Source organism: Neoarius graeffei, chromosome 6 (genome assembly GCF_027579695.1).
Source record: "Neoarius graeffei isolate fNeoGra1 chromosome 6, fNeoGra1.pri, whole genome shotgun sequence".
In the NCBI taxonomy this organism is placed as follows: Eukaryota; Metazoa; Chordata; class Actinopteri; order Siluriformes; family Ariidae; genus Neoarius; species Neoarius graeffei.
Window position 1 is genome coordinate 7,512,218 of NC_083574.1, and position 17,453 is coordinate 7,529,670.

The 17,453-nt window shown below is 39.4% G+C and overlaps 1 protein-coding gene across 1 annotated transcript in view; it reads right to left on the bottom strand.

Moving 5' to 3' along the window:
* Positions 1 to 2,809: 2,809 nt before the first annotated feature.
* LOC132887361 (C-type lectin domain family 18 member A-like) overlaps positions 2,810 to 17,453 on the bottom strand; it is a 50,170-nt gene continuing 35,526 nt past the window's right edge. The window contains exons 6-12 of the mRNA XM_060922830.1: positions 16,203 to 16,310; positions 16,007 to 16,099; positions 14,224 to 14,330; positions 13,982 to 14,111; positions 12,727 to 12,823; positions 12,479 to 12,570; positions 2,810 to 2,974 (exon numbers count right to left, since the gene is read on the bottom strand). Of these exons, the coding sequence (XP_060778813.1) occupies positions 2,937 to 2,974; positions 12,479 to 12,570; positions 12,727 to 12,823; positions 13,982 to 14,111; positions 14,224 to 14,330; positions 16,007 to 16,099; positions 16,203 to 16,310 (665 nt within the window). The 3' untranslated portion in view covers positions 2,810 to 2,936. The remainder of the gene's footprint in view (positions 2,975 to 12,478; positions 12,571 to 12,726; positions 12,824 to 13,981; positions 14,112 to 14,223; positions 14,331 to 16,006; positions 16,100 to 16,202; positions 16,311 to 17,453) is intronic.

The window sequence follows — 17,453 nt, forward strand, 5'->3', positions numbered from 1 at the left end:
TTAATTCTAAGTGTCAGAGTGTAAGCACTTCCAGGTGCGTCACAAACAGGCGTCCAGATCCAAATCGCCAAGCTTTAAACTAAGTCAGGGTTAGGTGGAGGTCGGTCGATCGGCAAACAGAATATCAAAGGGCAGGCAAGTAGTCGAGTAGATAACTAAATAAATGTAAGCAAGAGTCAAACGCACTAAGCGTGCTACGAAGGCTTGGTATGATCAGGTTCAGGAATACAAAATGATACGTCACACAGAGGTGAATGTTTGCTGGGTTTAAGTATTGTCCTAATTAGTTTCTGATATGGAACAGGTGCGCGGTGCGCGGTCCAGAGATGCAGTGCGCGGTGGTGTTTGGGAGTTGTAGTCTAGAGCGGCCATGTTTGAATGCTGTGCCAAACCTAGATTTTCTGCGCTGTTACTGCCATTGAGATTAATAAGTAAGAAATTTACAAGAAAAAAAATTGGAAAATTTGTATTTTTTGTGCATTACATAGCTGAATATTCCGAGGTAATATTTTGAGAAAGAAGCCCAGAATTTCTGAGATTAAAAACAGATATTTATGAGGGGGGAAAAAAAACCTTGGATATTCTCAGAAATTATAAAGTCGTAAATTTCTGAGAAAAAAAATCTCAGGAATTATGGGATTAAAAAAACAAACAAACACAAATTTACAAGAAAAATTCTGACAAATACAGGTAATCGTTTTTGTGCATTACAGAGCTGAAGGAAGGGGTAATATTCAGATTTTTTAAAAACAGAATTCCTGAGGTTAAAGTTACACATAAGAAAATTTCAGACATTCTTTGAGATTATAAAGTCAGAAATTCTGTGAAAAGAAAATAAACTGAAATATTGAGATTAATAAGAAACAAATTTATGAGAAAAAAAAAAACATGGACATTTTTATTTTTTGTGCATTACATAGGTGAATATTCCGAGGTAATATTCTGAGAAAGAAACAGAGAATTTCTGAGATTAAAGACAGACATTTATGAGAAAAAAAACTTGGATATTCTTTGAAATTATAAATCCATAAATTTCTGAGAAAAAAATCCCAGAAATTATGAGACTAAAAAAAAAAAAAAATCACAAATTTACAAGAAAAAAATTCTGACAAATACAGATAGTAGTTTTATGTGCATTACGGAGCCGAAGGAAGGGGTAATATTCTGATTTTTTTTTAAATGCAGAATTTCTGAGATTAAAGACAGACATTTTTTAGAAAAATAAAAAAAAACTCGGATATTCTCTGAAATTATAAAGCCATAAATTTCTGAGGAAAAAAAATATCCCAGAAATTATAGGATTTTTTTTAAAAATCACAAATTTCCAAAAAAATATTCTGACAAATACAGGTAATAATTTTATGTACATTATGGAGCTGAAGGAAGGGGTTCTGGGGTTCTGATAAAAAATAAAATTAAATTAAAGATAAAACAGAATTTCTGAGATTAAAGACAAACATTTTTGAGGAAAAAACCTCAGATATTCTCTGAAATTATAAAGCCATAAATTTCCGAGAAAAAAAAATACTTCCAGAAATTACGGGATTTTAAAAAATCAAAAATTTCCAAGACAATATTCTAAGAAATACCGGTAGTCATTTTATGTGCATTATGGAGCTGAAGGAAGGGGTAATATTCTGATTTTTTAAAAAATAAATAAATAAATAAATAATTTTTTGGGGGAAAAACAGAATTTCTGAGATTAAAGCTGCACATTTACAAGAGAAACTCAGACATTCTCTGAGATTATAAAGTCAGAAAATTGATTTTTTTTAAAGTGTGGGTTTTTTTAATCAAGGAACCAGATCGCTTCATTTTCCACGGTTTGATGTTCAACATTATCACGCCACAGACGTCACAGCTGAGCTGAAAGTTACAAGAAATACAGTCTTTCCTCCTTGATGGTGCAATATAAAGAATATAAAGAGTAATTTTCAACTACATTTCCCAGCATGCACTGCAGCCAGGAAGAATGAGATTGTTGTCTCAGAGACTAGCCAAGTTTTTTTTTTTTTTTTAATCCTCATAAATTTACGATTTTAATCTCAGAAATTCCGAGGTTTTTTTTTCCCTCTGGATATTCCACCTCCATTGGCTCTGTATTTTTTAACCGACAATGGCCTTGATACACCATCTTGATTTGAGCCAAATGCTCAAAAACGTCACTTTTTCAGCCGAAATATTTCTGATGTTCGTGATACACTTGTCAAACATACAGGACAGTGATACTTTTAATTTCACGTTAATGATCTCAAAACATTATTCGTTTACTTTGCAAAGCAAGTGCGCCAAATCTTTCAAGCAGGAAAATAAAAACGAGACAAATCTCAGTTGGGAGGAAGCGGGCGGGGCTTCCAGGGAGTGTCAGTTAATATCAGAAAGTTCAAAACAGCTGTCAATCATTTTAGATTCATATGTCGCTATCTGACTTTTTTTTATGGGGAAAAAGGACGACTGTTCTAGTGAGTGATGACACAAATCAGTGTACAACGATAAAAATTCAAATACATTGTTCTTCCTGTGCAAAATACATAAATGATGGGAGGTCAGCGTAAATGAAAACAAGAACTAACCCATTTCTTGGACATTCCATAATGTTACATGTAACTTTAAATGGATAAAAATGACATCATGGTGTTTAATAAATAAAAATTGTAATCGCTGGTTTGTTTCTGTGATGTAAGAGGAATAAAATATTTCAGGACATGCTGATACTGGAAACAGAAATCGACTCCGCTGCACATCAGGACACGTTGTACAACCTTGTCATTGATTATTTTCCTCTAGCAGCATGCCTTGACATGTTTTATTCTTTATGTAATGCTGGCTGCATTGATCAGGAGTCCTACATCTGAACTTAAAGCATATCATCAGGTCAGAAGAACCACAGCAGCCGTGGATCAGGAATCTTCTGCAGCAGTCATGAAGCACGGCTCTCACCGTCCAAACTCCCACAGGGCAATATGCTCTGGACCTGTGTGTGAAACACACACACACACACAGAATTTTAAAAATATAAACACCCGAATAAAAAAATAAAAAGAAGAAAATCCACTTGTGGTCTTTCCGTCAGTTCCATAATTATTGGCACCCTTCAACAAAGTGTGGTCAGATAAGACCAAACTCAAGCATCTTGGCCATGAACATTTATTTTAAGGGAACTCTGTGTCAGGAAAAGCCCGATACTCACTGTAAAATATGGTAATGGATCAGTCACTACATTTACAGTACATGCACAAAATATCCCGTTTTTTCTCATTCTTTAAAAAAAAATCCTCCTAAGCTGTTTACCTGGCTAAAGAAAATCAACTTTCACTAACATTCCTGTTTACACACAGCCGCATCTCTACTCCATCTTTGCAAACTGCTGTCAAGCTGGTTTGTGTACGACACACAATAAAAACCCCAGTTCCGAATGTGCTGTATACATGTCCAAAGAATGCTCCTAAAAGCCGAATAATATCAGCACATCCCACATGTCTTAACTGGAAAATGCTAAATTCGGAATATCCGAACAGAACAGGAATATCTCATTATCTCTAGCCGCTTTATCCTGTTCTACAGGGTCGCAGGCAAGCTGGAGCCTATCCCAGCTGACTACGGGCAAAAGGCGGGGTACACCCTGGACAAGTCGCCAGGTCATCACAGGGCTGACACATAGACACAGACAAACATTCACATTCACGGTCAATTTAGAGTCACCAGTTAACCTAACCTGCATGTCTTTGGACTGTGGGGGAAACCGGAGCACCCGGAGGAAACCCACATGGACAACATGCAAACTCCACACAGAAAGGCCCTCGCCGGCCACGGGGCTCGAACCCGGACCTTCTTGCTGTGAGGCGACAGCGCTAACCACTACACCACTACACCACCAGAATAGGGATATATATTTGGAATAATAGCGGAATGTTAGTGTGCATGTAAACATACTGAGTGATGCTTTGGAGCTGTTTTGCTCTTTTGAAAATGAATAGTAGCGTCATCAGTTCTGCTTTATACCAGCATTTGTGTTTGTGGTTAAAACCTGGCTACCTCTGCCAAAAGCTTCAAGTGGATTTATCCAAATGTGGATTTTTTAACAGGGTAAAAATCTCAATTGAAATAAAGTGGCTATGAGATACAAAAATCAATGTTTGTTTGTTTGTTTGTTTGTTTCCAACAAATATCTCATTCTCATCATGAACAAATATTTGGATATAATTGAGCTTGGAATAATCCTCTATAATGCTTCACCAAAATATTTATCATAGAGGTGCATTTTATATATTATATATACACAGGGTTAGCCCAAATTATATTAACACTAATGGATTATTTTTCTCCTACAGATAGATGTACGCGGGCGGCACGGTGGTGTAGTGGTTAGCGCTGTCGCCTCACAGCAAGAAGGTCCGGGTTCGAGCCCCGTGGCCGGCGAGGGCCTTTCTGTGCAGAGTTTGCATGTTCTACCCGTGTCCGCATGGGTTTTCTCCGGGTGCTCCGGTTTCCCCCACAGTCCAAAGACATGCAGGTTAGGTTAACTGGCGACTCTAAATTGACCGTAGGTGTGAATGGTTGTCTGTGTCTGTGTGTCAGCCCTGTGATGACCTGGCGACTTGTCCAGGGTGTACCCCGCCTTTCGCCCGTAGTCAGCTGGGATAGGCTCCAGCTTGTCTGCGACCCTGTAGAAGGATAAAGCGGCTAGAGATAATGAGATGAGATGAGATAGATGTACGCCATGGGCCATATCTCGACCACACATTTCCAGGCCGATGGAGAGGTCGTGGTGGACCATTGCCGTGGGTGCCACACTCCCAGCGTGTGTATAGCAGGAAAGTTTATGATATCAATGACCTCAAGGGCAGAATAAGGACTGTGGTCTCATCTATTCCCCGTGAAATGTGTGTCGGGGTTTTAAATGGTACTGTTCCTCGCTGGTTTTTGTGTGTTGGACACGATGGTGAACAGGTTGAGACCGTCCTGTAAATCATTTTGCACATATGATGTATGTTTTGTGAATAAATGGTTTCTACCATTTACAACCCCAATTCCAAAAAAGTTGGGACAAAGTACAAGTTGTAAATAAAAATGGAATGCAATAATTTACAAATCTCAAAAACTGATATTGTATTCACAATAGAACATAGACAACATATCAAATGTCGAAAGTGAGACATTTTGAAATTTCATGCCAAATATTGGCTCATTTGAAATTTCATGACAGCAACACATCTCAAAAAAGTTGGGACAGGGGCAATAAGAGGCTGGAAAAGTTAAAGGTACAAAAAAGGAACAGCTGGAGGACCAAATTGCAACTCATTAGGTCAATTGGCAATAGGTCATTAACATGACTGGGTATAAAAAGAGAATCTTGGAGTGGCAGCAGCTCTCAGAAGTAAAGATGGGAAGAGGATCACCAATCCCCCTAATTCTGCACCGACAAATAGTGGAGCAATATCAGAAAGGAGTTCGACAGTGTAAAATTGCAAAGAGTTTGAACATATCATCATCTTCAGTGCATAATATCATCAAAAGATTCAGAGAATCTGGAAGAATCTCCGTGCATAAGGGTCAAGGCCGGAAAACCATACTGGGTGCCCGTGATCTTCGGGCCCTTAGACGGCACTGCATCACATACAGGCATGCTTCTGTATTGGAAATCACAAAATGGGCTCAGGAATATTTCCAGAGAACATTATCTGTGAATACAATTCACCATGCCATCCGCCGTTGCCAGCTAAAATTCTATAGTTCAAAGAAGAAGCCGTATCTAAACATGATCCAGAAGCGCAGACGTCTTCTCTGGGCCAAGGCTCATTTAAAATGGACTGTGGCAAAGTGGAAAACTATTCTGTGGTCAGACGAATCAAAATTTGAAGTTCTTTATGGAAATCAGGGACGCCGTGTCATTCGGACTAAAGAGGAGAAGGACGACCCAAGTTGTTATCAGCGCTCAGTTCAGAAGCCTGCATCTCTGATGGTATGGGGTTGCATTAGTGCGTGTGGCATGGGCAGCTTACACATCTGGAAAGACACCATCAATGCTGAAAGGTATATCCAGGTTCTAGAGCAAATTATGCTCCCAACCACATGATGTCTCTTTCAGGGAAGACCTTGCATTTTCCAACATGACAATGCCAAACCACATACTGCATCAATTACAGCATCATGGCTGCATAGAAGAAGGGTCCGGGTACTGAACTGGCCAGGCTGCAGTCCAGATCTTTCACCCATAGAAAACATTTGGGGCATCATAAAACGGAAGATACGACAAAAAAGACCTAAGACAGTTGAGCAACTAGAATCCTACATTAGACAAGAATGGGTTAACATTCCTATCCCTAAACTTGAGCAACTTGTCTCCTCAGTCCCCAGACGTTTACAGACTGTTCAACCTTGGTTTCATCAGACCATGAAACATTTTCCCATATGCTTTTGGGAGCGTTGATTTTTTTTTTTTTTTGCAAAATTTAGCTGGGCCTAGATGTTTTTCTTTAGAAGAAAAGGTTTCCGTCTTGCGACCCTACCCCATAGTCCAGACATATGGAGAATATGGGAGATTGTTTTCACATGTAGTGCACAACCAGTACTTGCCAGAAATTCCTGCAGCTCCTTCAGTGTTGCTGTAGGCCTCTTGGCAGCCTCCCTGACCAGTTTTCATGTTGTCTTTTCATCAGTTTTGGAGGAACGTCCAGTTCTCGGTAACGTCATTGTTGTCCCATATTTTCTCCACTTCTTGATGATGGTCTTCACTGTGCACCATGGTATATCTAATGCCGTGGAAATGTTTTTGTACCCTTCTCCTGACTGATACCTTTCAACAATGAGATCCCTTTGATGCTTTGTAAGCTCTCTGTGAACGCTGGCTTTTGCTGGAGGAGGCAACTAAGTAAATGTCTGAATTTTATTTGGGGTTAATCAGATTCATTTTAATTTTTGGCAGGTGTGAACCCAAAAAGACTGAATGCTGCAATTAAATCAAAAGGTGCTTCAGCAAAGTATTAGTTTAAAGTGCTGATGACACGTTTTTGACATCTTTGGCGATGTTTTATAACATAAAAAGTAATTCCTGATGATCCATATATTAATTCACGAAGGTGCCTATTTTACAAGTTATGATAAAAAACGCGGCTATTTGGGCAAATTTGACGGGGCTGCAGCACCCAGGAGACGAAGGAGGAGGAGGAGTTATATGACGTCAGCGAAAGAACCTTCCTCCTAACTTACCAGTTTGTTGTTGATGCGACAGGTGTTCAGTTTGTCATTATTAGTATTATTATTATACATTTTATATATATATATATATATATATATATATATATATATATATTAGTTATTATGCCTTCGCGTTGTGTTGCCGGCTTTTGCTCCAAAACCTACAAGGATGGGGTAAGTTTATTCAAGTTTCCCAGAGATCCCGAGCTGCATGCGAAGTGGGTGAAGCAAGTCAGGCGCACTCGTGACAAGTGGGAGCCCTCACCAACATCCGTCCTGTGCTCTGAACACTTCGATTTGGATTGTTTTGACACCCTTCCCAGCTTAAAAGAATCTCTTGGGTGTTCAGTTCATCACAAACGTGTGTTACTACCATCAACAGTGCCTACACAGTGTTGCCAGATTGGGAGGTTTCCCGCCCAGTTGAGCGGTTTCAAGTGCATTTTGGTAGGTTTTGAACATATTTTGGGCTGGAAAACGTCAGCAGTATCTGGCAACAGATACTGCTGAAGTTTTCCAGCCCAAAATATGTTCAAAACCCACCAAAATGCACTTGAAACCGCCCAACTGGGCGGGATTCCTCCCAATCTGGCAACACTGCCAGTATTCCGAAGGGGGTCTACTCGTAGCTATGCTGGATCCAAAGACAGTCCTCCTGTCAGAACATGTGTTGTGAAACGACATAAGATAAAGGTACATAGAGCTATAGATTCTACATGATAATCATAAATGTAATCATAAAGTCAGCGTGATATCAGTCATGTATTTGCTTGTGAAAGCTTGCGGCTTTCATGTAACTGCCGCCTAGCAACGAGAGGCAAAGGGTAAAGAGGGTAGACTATCATAGATTCTATTCAGAAGAGATCAACACAATTCTAGACTCCCAGAAGAGGAAGAGCTAGCACTAGAGAGTTCACCGGCGTTTTCATGCGCCATTTCCATTGAGTAGAACCAGAGTAGAACAGCCAGTGAACCGCAGCGTGTTCTTCCGCTGACGTCACAGCATGGCCGCGAGCCACGGACCCAGTTTTCTTGCGCTGTGCAATTAAAAGTTGGATATTCGCGTAACAACAGCTTCTTTTCACGCAATTATAACAGAAATCTAACATGTTTGCCATGTTGTATAGTTTATTTAAGAAATTGCATAGAGTCTTGTTCGTGTCATCAGCACTTTAAGGGGGTGTGCACACTTATGCAACCAGCTTATTGTACATTTTTTATTTTTTATGTTTTCCCCCCGAACAGATTTGTTTGTTTTACAATTGAATTGTACAGGTTATAGGTCACATTAAAGGTGGGAAAAGTTTTGAAATTATTTATCATGGTCTCGTTTTTTTACATCAGAAAAACCGATCATTTTCACAGGGTGTGTATACTTTTTATATCCACTGTAGCTTGCAGAGAAAACAACATTTAGACATAAACTCCCTCTCTGGGTATAACCAGAGGCGTATAAAGGGTATATCAGTGTAATTAGCACCAACTGCAGTTCCTTCATCTACCGTGGAGGCGGTGGACACAGCCAGTATGAAAGCTATTAATCTCAGTAGAGCTTGTTTCATCCCCTGATTTGTTCCATTAAATCCAGTCTTAGAGTGTGTGCTAGTCTATGTGTGTGTGTAAGTCGACATCCCTGAGGTGTGTGTTTTCCTCATCTCTCTACATCCCAGATGATGATTTTCCATCACATCGCATCTTTTAAAAGCTTTCAAAAATGTTGTTCGAGTGTTGCTGTGGCGACAATTACGGCACAAAGACATCTCGACTAATCAATAACCACTTCATGACACAAAGCAAAACAAAACAGACTGAGAAGAAAAAAAGATAAAAGCCTCCTCGGCACTAATAGTGTGCTGAAAGATCCTCTGCCCCTGGAGGTGATTCACAGAATAGCGGCAGCAGCGGTGAAGTGGGACGTATTGATCCCGAAGAAAACACTTCATGACGAACGCCAGAGACTCCTATCGAGCCCGCATCATTACAATTCTCGAGCTGTTTGCACTCATAAACTCAATGACTCATAAAGGAGATGGAGCAAATGAGCAGCTTAAACACAGCACGTGTTCACACACTGTCTCTGGTGTTATATTTTTTCACTTCAGCACATCTGAGCATTAAAGAGCATCTGGAGTGTGTCTTCATCATCAGCGCCTGCTCTTATATTAATGTAACACCTATTAAATATCGACTAATGTGAAATCATCACATTCATTACAAGTTGTTTTCTGTTAATGCATGAGGAAAGGTCTAATGTAGACGTAAACATTACCTTTAAATTGTTGTGCGTTAGTTCCTGAAAACAAACACTGCACATAATAATCTTTTAATTTTTCAAAAATTATAGTCTGACATTTTTCTCAGAAATATATAACAGTTATTCCACGAAATTGAGTCGTACATGAGCTGATAGCTGATGAAGCACGTAGCACCGAGTTGTCTATAAGCTGTGTATGATGAGATTGAGTGGAATAACTGTTTTATTCTATCCACATTCACTGGATTTTGAGATTTTTTTTTTAATTTTTTGCAAATTTGATAAATAAAAACTTTATACAAAACGTACGACAAAATCATTTCTGCTTAGAATGTAAACAAACCGGCGAAATGACAGGAGCAATTTGTGAAAAATATAATAATAATAATAATAATAATAATAATAATAATTCTTGAAAAATTAAAAAAAGATAAGTTCTTATCATCAAATACTTTTATTCCATATTTTGTTGCGCTTTTTTTTTGTATTTTTTGAGGTTTTGTTTTCAAGTAGAGTTTTTATTTAATCCTCAGTTGGTTCAGCAACACGCGCCGCCATTTTGTTTTTCTCTACTCACGGTATATAAGCCAGTGGCGGCTGGTAGTCTTTCAAACAGGGGAGGCTGGTCGGTTACGATATTTCCAGATTTTAAAAGAAAAAACACATCAATTTTGCCCATACTATTGCCTCTGATCTGGCTGATTGTTGGCAGGGTCACAAACTGTGAAATAACAGGTTCTTTTGGCCTATTAGCCGACTGTCCAATATACATGATGGTGGTGTTGGGGGGGGTATATTTTAATATTTTATATTTTAAAATTGTGGCATGTTGTTTAAAAATTGATCATTATTGAAAGCAGCTCTTTGTCAGGAACCTCAGCAGTAACAGCAGAGTGTTCCGGAATAGGCACAAGCACTGACCTTGGGGAGCCAAACATAGAGCTGGGGGCCACACATTTCATTCAATGACACTTTCCCTATATTTTACTTATTTTGACTGAGAAATGTTTTATTGACAATTTTGATAACCCTTCACTTTTAATCCAGGTCTGTAGTGTGAAATGTTCTCGGCTGTTTTTGTTTAACAATGTTTTCCAAATTGTAGCTGTGTTTAATTCATATCCAGAAACATATATATTCCAATATAATATACTCAGCATAAACATTTTAAATAGATTCTATATTTTTGGTCCGTCCATGACATATTACTAAAGTAGCCTATTTACTGTTGTTGATGTGGGTCACTTGCTGTTAGCCAATTCACTTTCTCGTACCAGGAGAGCTGAAAGGAACGAGTATTATTCCCTACCTTTTTCACCAAGTCAATTTGAGGCATTGGTCTACCCTGCTCTTTAATTTTAATTTTTTCCTCGAAAGGAAGACTGGCAAATGGCTTCGCCAAAATTAAATCAGCAATGCTTGGCATCCGTGCGCAGCTTTCTTGCTAGCTGACTAGCCCCCTCAAGGTCAAGTTGAGTCACTCAAATAAACGAAATTTCTGGAACTAAGATAGCAAACTTGACAACACTATATTTACACTTTATTTACAGTGAAAATATATACAAACTAAAAAAGCTGGTAGAAACCGTATGTAATGAATGAAATCGAAATGTAAGCTGATCTCTTACAATACACCACAGCACTTGCGAATCCGCATGGGACTGAACTGAAATTCACCGCTGCCTGTCTATATTTGAAACGAGCTGTCAATCAAAGAAAATATCCGGCCGCTTTCACCAATCACCAGTCTCCTCGCGGAAACTGCCATGTCCCTCCCACTGTGAGGCTGGGAGTCCGTGGGCGGGCGTTTTCGTAGTATTTGTCCAATAACCGTCTTGCATTTTGAGATTGAAAAGCGCAGAGCTCCCAAATGCCATTGAAGTCCACTGAGGCTGGGAGTCCGTGAGACTCCGTGGGCGGGCGTTTTCACAGTATTTGTCCAATAATCGTCTTGCATTTTGAGATTGAAAAGCACATAGCTCCCAAATGCCATTGAAGTGCACTGAGGCTGCGCTGCATCGCGCTGTCACGAGGGGGAGAAACTCACGCACACATTAGGTGAACTGGGGAAAGTTATAACGGAATGATTTCGCACTGTAGTTGGGTTGAGCACATATATTTCTATGATTCTGGATCTGAAATAGCAATGTTATAAGGTCGGCTATAACATAAGCCTAGCGCAATTCATCCTACACGATGTTCGTCATTTTTAGAGGAGGCTGAGCCTCCCTCGTTGTCTTAGAGCAATCGCCCATGATATGAGCTGATATCCTAGTAGTCGAGTAGCCTATCAGAGCACACGATTGCTCATATCCAGTGAATGTGGATAGAATAATAAATGCATATTATGCATTAATTTCATTTATAATTTCTCAGGAATATACAGTCTACTACATTACATGTCACAGCCACACACAAAACAAAACAAAAAAGTGGTATATCAATTACAATTTTAAATGAACATGTGAACAATAATTTTTTATATATCGATTCTGCTATTTTTTGTAGCTTATTATTATTATTATTATTATTATTATTATTATTATTATTATTCCTAATTACCAAACTGGTTTCTTTCATTTATTTATTTGTATTTATTTACTTCTATTTAATTTTTTTTATTTTATATTTCCTTTGAATAACCAAGAAGGTGCTTTATTTAAAAAAAAATAAAACTTATAAAACTCAATAATATCCTTATTAAAGGCTACCTACGGTATCAAAATTCCACATGACCGTGTTTAGTAAACATTTTATTGCTTTTTTCTTCCTTCATCATTGACATTTCACTTGAATTAAAGTGTTTATGATCATCATATCCACATTGTTCATGACTGTTTGCCATGTATCTCACACACTACTCTGCTCCGCTTTCATACACTTTTCTGGAGAGCATGTTGCAGCTGCTGAAAAATAAAAATCAATGCTGGTGATTATTATCTCGACGCATGATGAAAAAGAAAGCCGAAGCAAACCCTACAACTCCTCCGCTGCATCCTCACATCTGTACTCCATTTTGCTACTCACCGAACTGACAGATGTATCTGTTGCGAGTTTTGCAACGCTGGTCGTTCCAGTTGAAGGCGCTGGACGCTTGCAGCTCGACACAATTCCCAAAGCTTGAGTCAGAAAGAGAGAGAGAGAGAGAGAGAAGAGGGACACCCGATGGTCAAACCCGATCACTACAGCTGAGTCCTTATATTCAGCTTCATCATGATGTCACAAAAGCACAAACATCATCATCATCATCAATCATCATGTTGCATTTTTCTCACCCCTGATTGTCCGGTTGTCCAAAAGCAAAGCTGGTAAACGTCACAATTTCTCCTGTGTCCCAGCGGAACGATTCTTTCAGCGGTTTATACGTCAAACCTGTTTTTATTTTTAAAAAATAAGTACTTATTTATTCAGCGCTTGATGAAGACAAACAAAAGCATTTTATCCAGCCTGCAATTGGTCATGAGGGAAATTAATTAAAAGTTAAAAAGTGCTTACATTTCCTCACAAATCATCTCTCGGATTTTGTTGTTCATTAAGATTGTTTTAAGCCTTAAATATCCACTCGGAACTCCACGGTTTATCTTTTACGAGGATTAGAAACATTCATCTTTTGGGTTAAACAGCACTGACTACATTTATAAACTAAACTATCATGGCTGGTCGTATTTAATGCTCCAAGTAGAAGCCCCTTAAAGGACAACTGAAGGCAAATTTTTATTATCAAAATTCTCTCATTTTATTAAATACAGGAACGCGTTTTTGATCGCTATAGCAATAGCAAGTTATGAGTGTTTGAAATATGCTCTGTAATATATCAGTCCATATGTCAAAGCAATGGCTGTAAACAAGATACGTTGAGACCTGTGCGAGACATCGTAAGACGGAAGTAAAACGTACAGCCGAAATCAAAGTGACCAACATCTGCCAACGTTGTCGAAAGACGCGCGCGCCCTCTTTCAAATGCTGATGTAATCAAGCCGGAAGTTTTGTTTGTTTTGATAGCAATCAGGAAAGTTTAAAAAAGTAGGCAGTAATCGTCATTTAAACTCATTTTTGTGCAATATTTCGTTTGGAAAACAGTTTTCAAAATGGTGGCACTAACACCTGGCTGACACGTCACGTTTCAAAGTCTCGCACAAGTCTCGTGAAGATCGCGCGGATAAGCGACGCCTGCCGTGGACCAAACGAACTAAATTCAACATGGCTAAAAACCGAATAGGCCGATAAGTATAATATTTAATTGCAATTAGTTGCCAGTACGAGTCACGATATAAGGTTTAAAACTGAAAACATAATTGAATAACACGTTAATTAAGAAATAAAACAAGTTTAAAAATGACTTCAGTTCCCCTTTAAATGTCTAGAACCATTTACCATTCAAAGAACCCCTTAAGGAACCCTACAGAACTCCTAAAGAGAAGGTGCACCCTTAAAGGTTCTTTAGTTTGTTCGAATTAGAACCCCTATAGAGAGCTAGAACCTTTAACTGTCCAAAGAGAGAATCCAAAGAAGTGTTTCAATCATTCTCACCTATCCAGAAGTTGCATGTCTCAAAGTCAGGTTCTATGACTTCATTGGTGCTCTCAAGCTGGCCGAGGTAAAACGTCACGATATCCTGGACCTTCTGATTGAGCACTTGAGCCAGAATCCCTCCTCTTTCCTGTCAGAATAAACCCACAGCTAGAGCCGAGGCCGATACACCAGGTCTTATGGTGACTAACCCCATTGGTGGATGATGATCATGAACTGTGTCTGTGTGAAATGTTCCTCACTTGACAACGCAGCTTGGCCATGTAGTACGTCTCAGCTTCAGAGGACACCATGAAACATTTTCCGTCTATCTGCAGGTCACAGCTATGATGGGGAAAACTCAGCTTCTCTAGAGAACATATAACCATGCCAGGTAGCATAATAAGACTAACATAATCATGTCATCAAGGCCTCAGAGCAGATGTCATATATGATCAGGAGTGCTGACAGTTTATGTTCAATGACTTTCCAGTGTTGTGTTACCGTTTTTTGTTCCTCGATCAACAGGTCAGTGTCTGAGTCAGTGAATCTTTCAGTCAGTGTTTGACTTAGGAAATTTTTCAGTCATGACCAAGATTCACTCCTCTCTTATTCAGTGGGTCATTTTTTGAGTTAGTGAATATTTCGGTCATGACTGCAATTCTTTCCTTTCTTATTCAGTGGGTCAGTTTTTGAGTTTGACTCAAAAGTCAGGGCTTGACTAAGTGACACTTTCGGTCATGACGAAAATTCACTTGTCTCTCATTCAGTGAGTCAGTGTTTGAGTCAATAAATCTTTCGGCCATGACAGAGATTAACTCCTCTCTCATTCAGGTGGTCATTTTTAATTTGAGTCAGTGAATCTTATGGCCATGACTGAAATTCTCTTATTCAGTGAGTCAGTAAAACTTTTGGTCATGACAAACATTCATTCCTTTCTCATTGAGTGAGTCAGTAAAACTTTTGGTCATGATGGAGATTAACTCCTCTCTCATTCAGGTGGTCATTTTTAATTTGAGTCAGTGAATCTTACAGTCATGACCAAAATTCTCTCCTTTCTTATTCAGCAAGTCAGTGCTTGAATCAGTAAATCTTTCAGTCATGCCTGAGATTCACTCACCTCTCATTCAGCGAGTCAGCGCTTGAGTCAATAAAACTTTTGGTCATGACAGAGATTCATTCCTTTCTCATTGAGTGAGTCAGTGCTCGAGTCAGTAAATCTTTTGTTCATGATGGAAATTTACTCCTCTCTCATTCAGGTGGTCATTTTTAATTTGAGTCAGTGAATCTTATGGCCATGACTGAAATTCTGTCCTTTCTTATTCAGTAAGTCAGTGCTTGAGTCAGTAAAACTTTCGGTCATGACTGAGATTCACTCCTCTCTTATTCAGTTGGTCATTTTTAATATGACTCAGTGAATTTTATGGTCATGACTGAGATTCAGTCCTCTCTCATTTAGCAGGTCAGTGCTTGAGTCAGTAAATCTTTCGGTCATGACTGAGATTCACTCCTCTCTTATTCAGTTGGTCATTTTTAATATGACTCAGTGAATTTTATGGTCATGACTGTGATTCTCTCCTTTCTTATTGAGTGGGAAAGTTTTTGAGTTAGTGAATCTTTCAGTCTGAGGATCAGGGTTTGACAAAGTGACGCTTTTGGTTCTGACTAAGATTCAGTCCTCTCTCATTCAGCGAGTCAGTGTTTGAATCAGTGAATCTTTCGGTCTGATGGTCAGGGTTTTGATTAATTGTTGCTTTTGGTCATGACCAAGATTCACTCCTCTTTCATTCAGTGGGTCATTTTTTGTTAGCAGATCTTTCGGTCATGACTGAGATTCACTCCTCTCTCATTCAGCAAGTCAGTGCATGTTTCAGTGCATGTCATAGCAAGCTGTGTTGGACTGAGTATGCACAAAGCATTTTGCCAAAAATGGTGTCACACTGTGTACTACTTGAAAGAAGAATTACTGACACCCCCAAAGCAAGAGAAGAAGGAATCACTTTTCAGTGAGAGAAATGACAAATAAAGGAACACTGAGCTCCTCACCTGCACACTCCGCTCCTCCATAACCTACATCACAGAGACAGGAGCATTCCTCCTCCTTATAGTGGCCATGCACACACCGCACACTACAGCGCACTGAAACACAGCAACAAGCCACAGTATAACCACATTAAATGATGAGGGTGAGGTTAAGGTGAGGTAAAGAGAGCAAGGTGGACCTGAGCGGAACGTCACTCACCCTGACAGAACCGGCCTGTGAATCCACGGTGACACTGACACTGGCATGAAGAGATGTTCAGCTCTCCGTACTGTCCACAACTCATACGACATGGGTTTCGAGGGGTCTCTGAAACAGCACACATCCACGTAAAAACAACTTGAACATTTATTCAGATACCGAGCTCCTGAAAAAGTTCCTCAGTTTGTCTGTCTGAGGGAACCTTAAAATGTTGTATGTAGAAACCTACAACAGAGGGCTTCCAATTCAGACAAGGTTACAAATGGAACCTCTTTTGAAAACTAACATTGGTAATCTTCAAGAACTACAAAACATGGAGTGCACAAGGGTTCTTCAGTCTCTCTAAAGGAACTATTCTATGTAAAACCCTGCAACATAACATTGGTTCCAAGTGTAATCTTTTTCTAGAAGAAACAGATAGTTTCCCCATTCGGAGAAGGTTGCAGACAGAACCCCTTTAGACAACTAAAACTCAAACACCTCTTGAGGAACCCTCTGCTTCTACACTTTTTGGAAAAAGGTGATACCCGCTTAATTGGGGGAGTCTTTAAAGGTTCCACTTAGAACCCTACAATACAATTTTCCCATCAGAAAGGGTTCCAAGTAAAACCGTTTCAGGAAGATATAAAAGCTGAAAGGTAGCCCGGCAGGGGCGGCACGGTGGTGTATTGGTTAGCACTGTCGCTTCACAGCAAGAAGGTCCTGAGTTTGAGCCCAGTGGCTTTTGAGAAGAGGGCCTTTCTTTCTGTGTGGACTTTGCATGTTCTCCCCGTGTCTGCATGGGTTTCCTCTGGGTGCTCTGGTTTCCCCCACAGTCCAAAGACATGCAGGTTAGGCTAATTGGTGGCTCTAAATTGACCGTAGGCATGAATGGTTGTTTGTCTCTATGTGTCAGCCCTGCAATGATCTGGTGACCAAATTTCAGAGAGAACTAAATTTCACCGATTTTATGAAATCGAAAGGCCGTCTCGCTTTAATCAGTCAATGAACCCTTGAAGGATGCTAGTTTCTAACAGTGTCCTGAGCTTCTTGGTTCTGGGCTTCTGAGGGAACCTTTAAAGGTTGTAGGTTGAACCCTATAGCTAGCTGTGGGTTTTGAAATCAGAGAAGAATGAAGGAACCATGCAAAGAATCCTTCTTTTATAAAAAAAAAAATTAAGTCATCTAGAATTCTTTATGTTGTTTGTTTGTTGCTGTGGGAGAACTTTTAAAGGTTCCAAGTAGAACGGCTTTTAAAAAAAAAAAAGTATG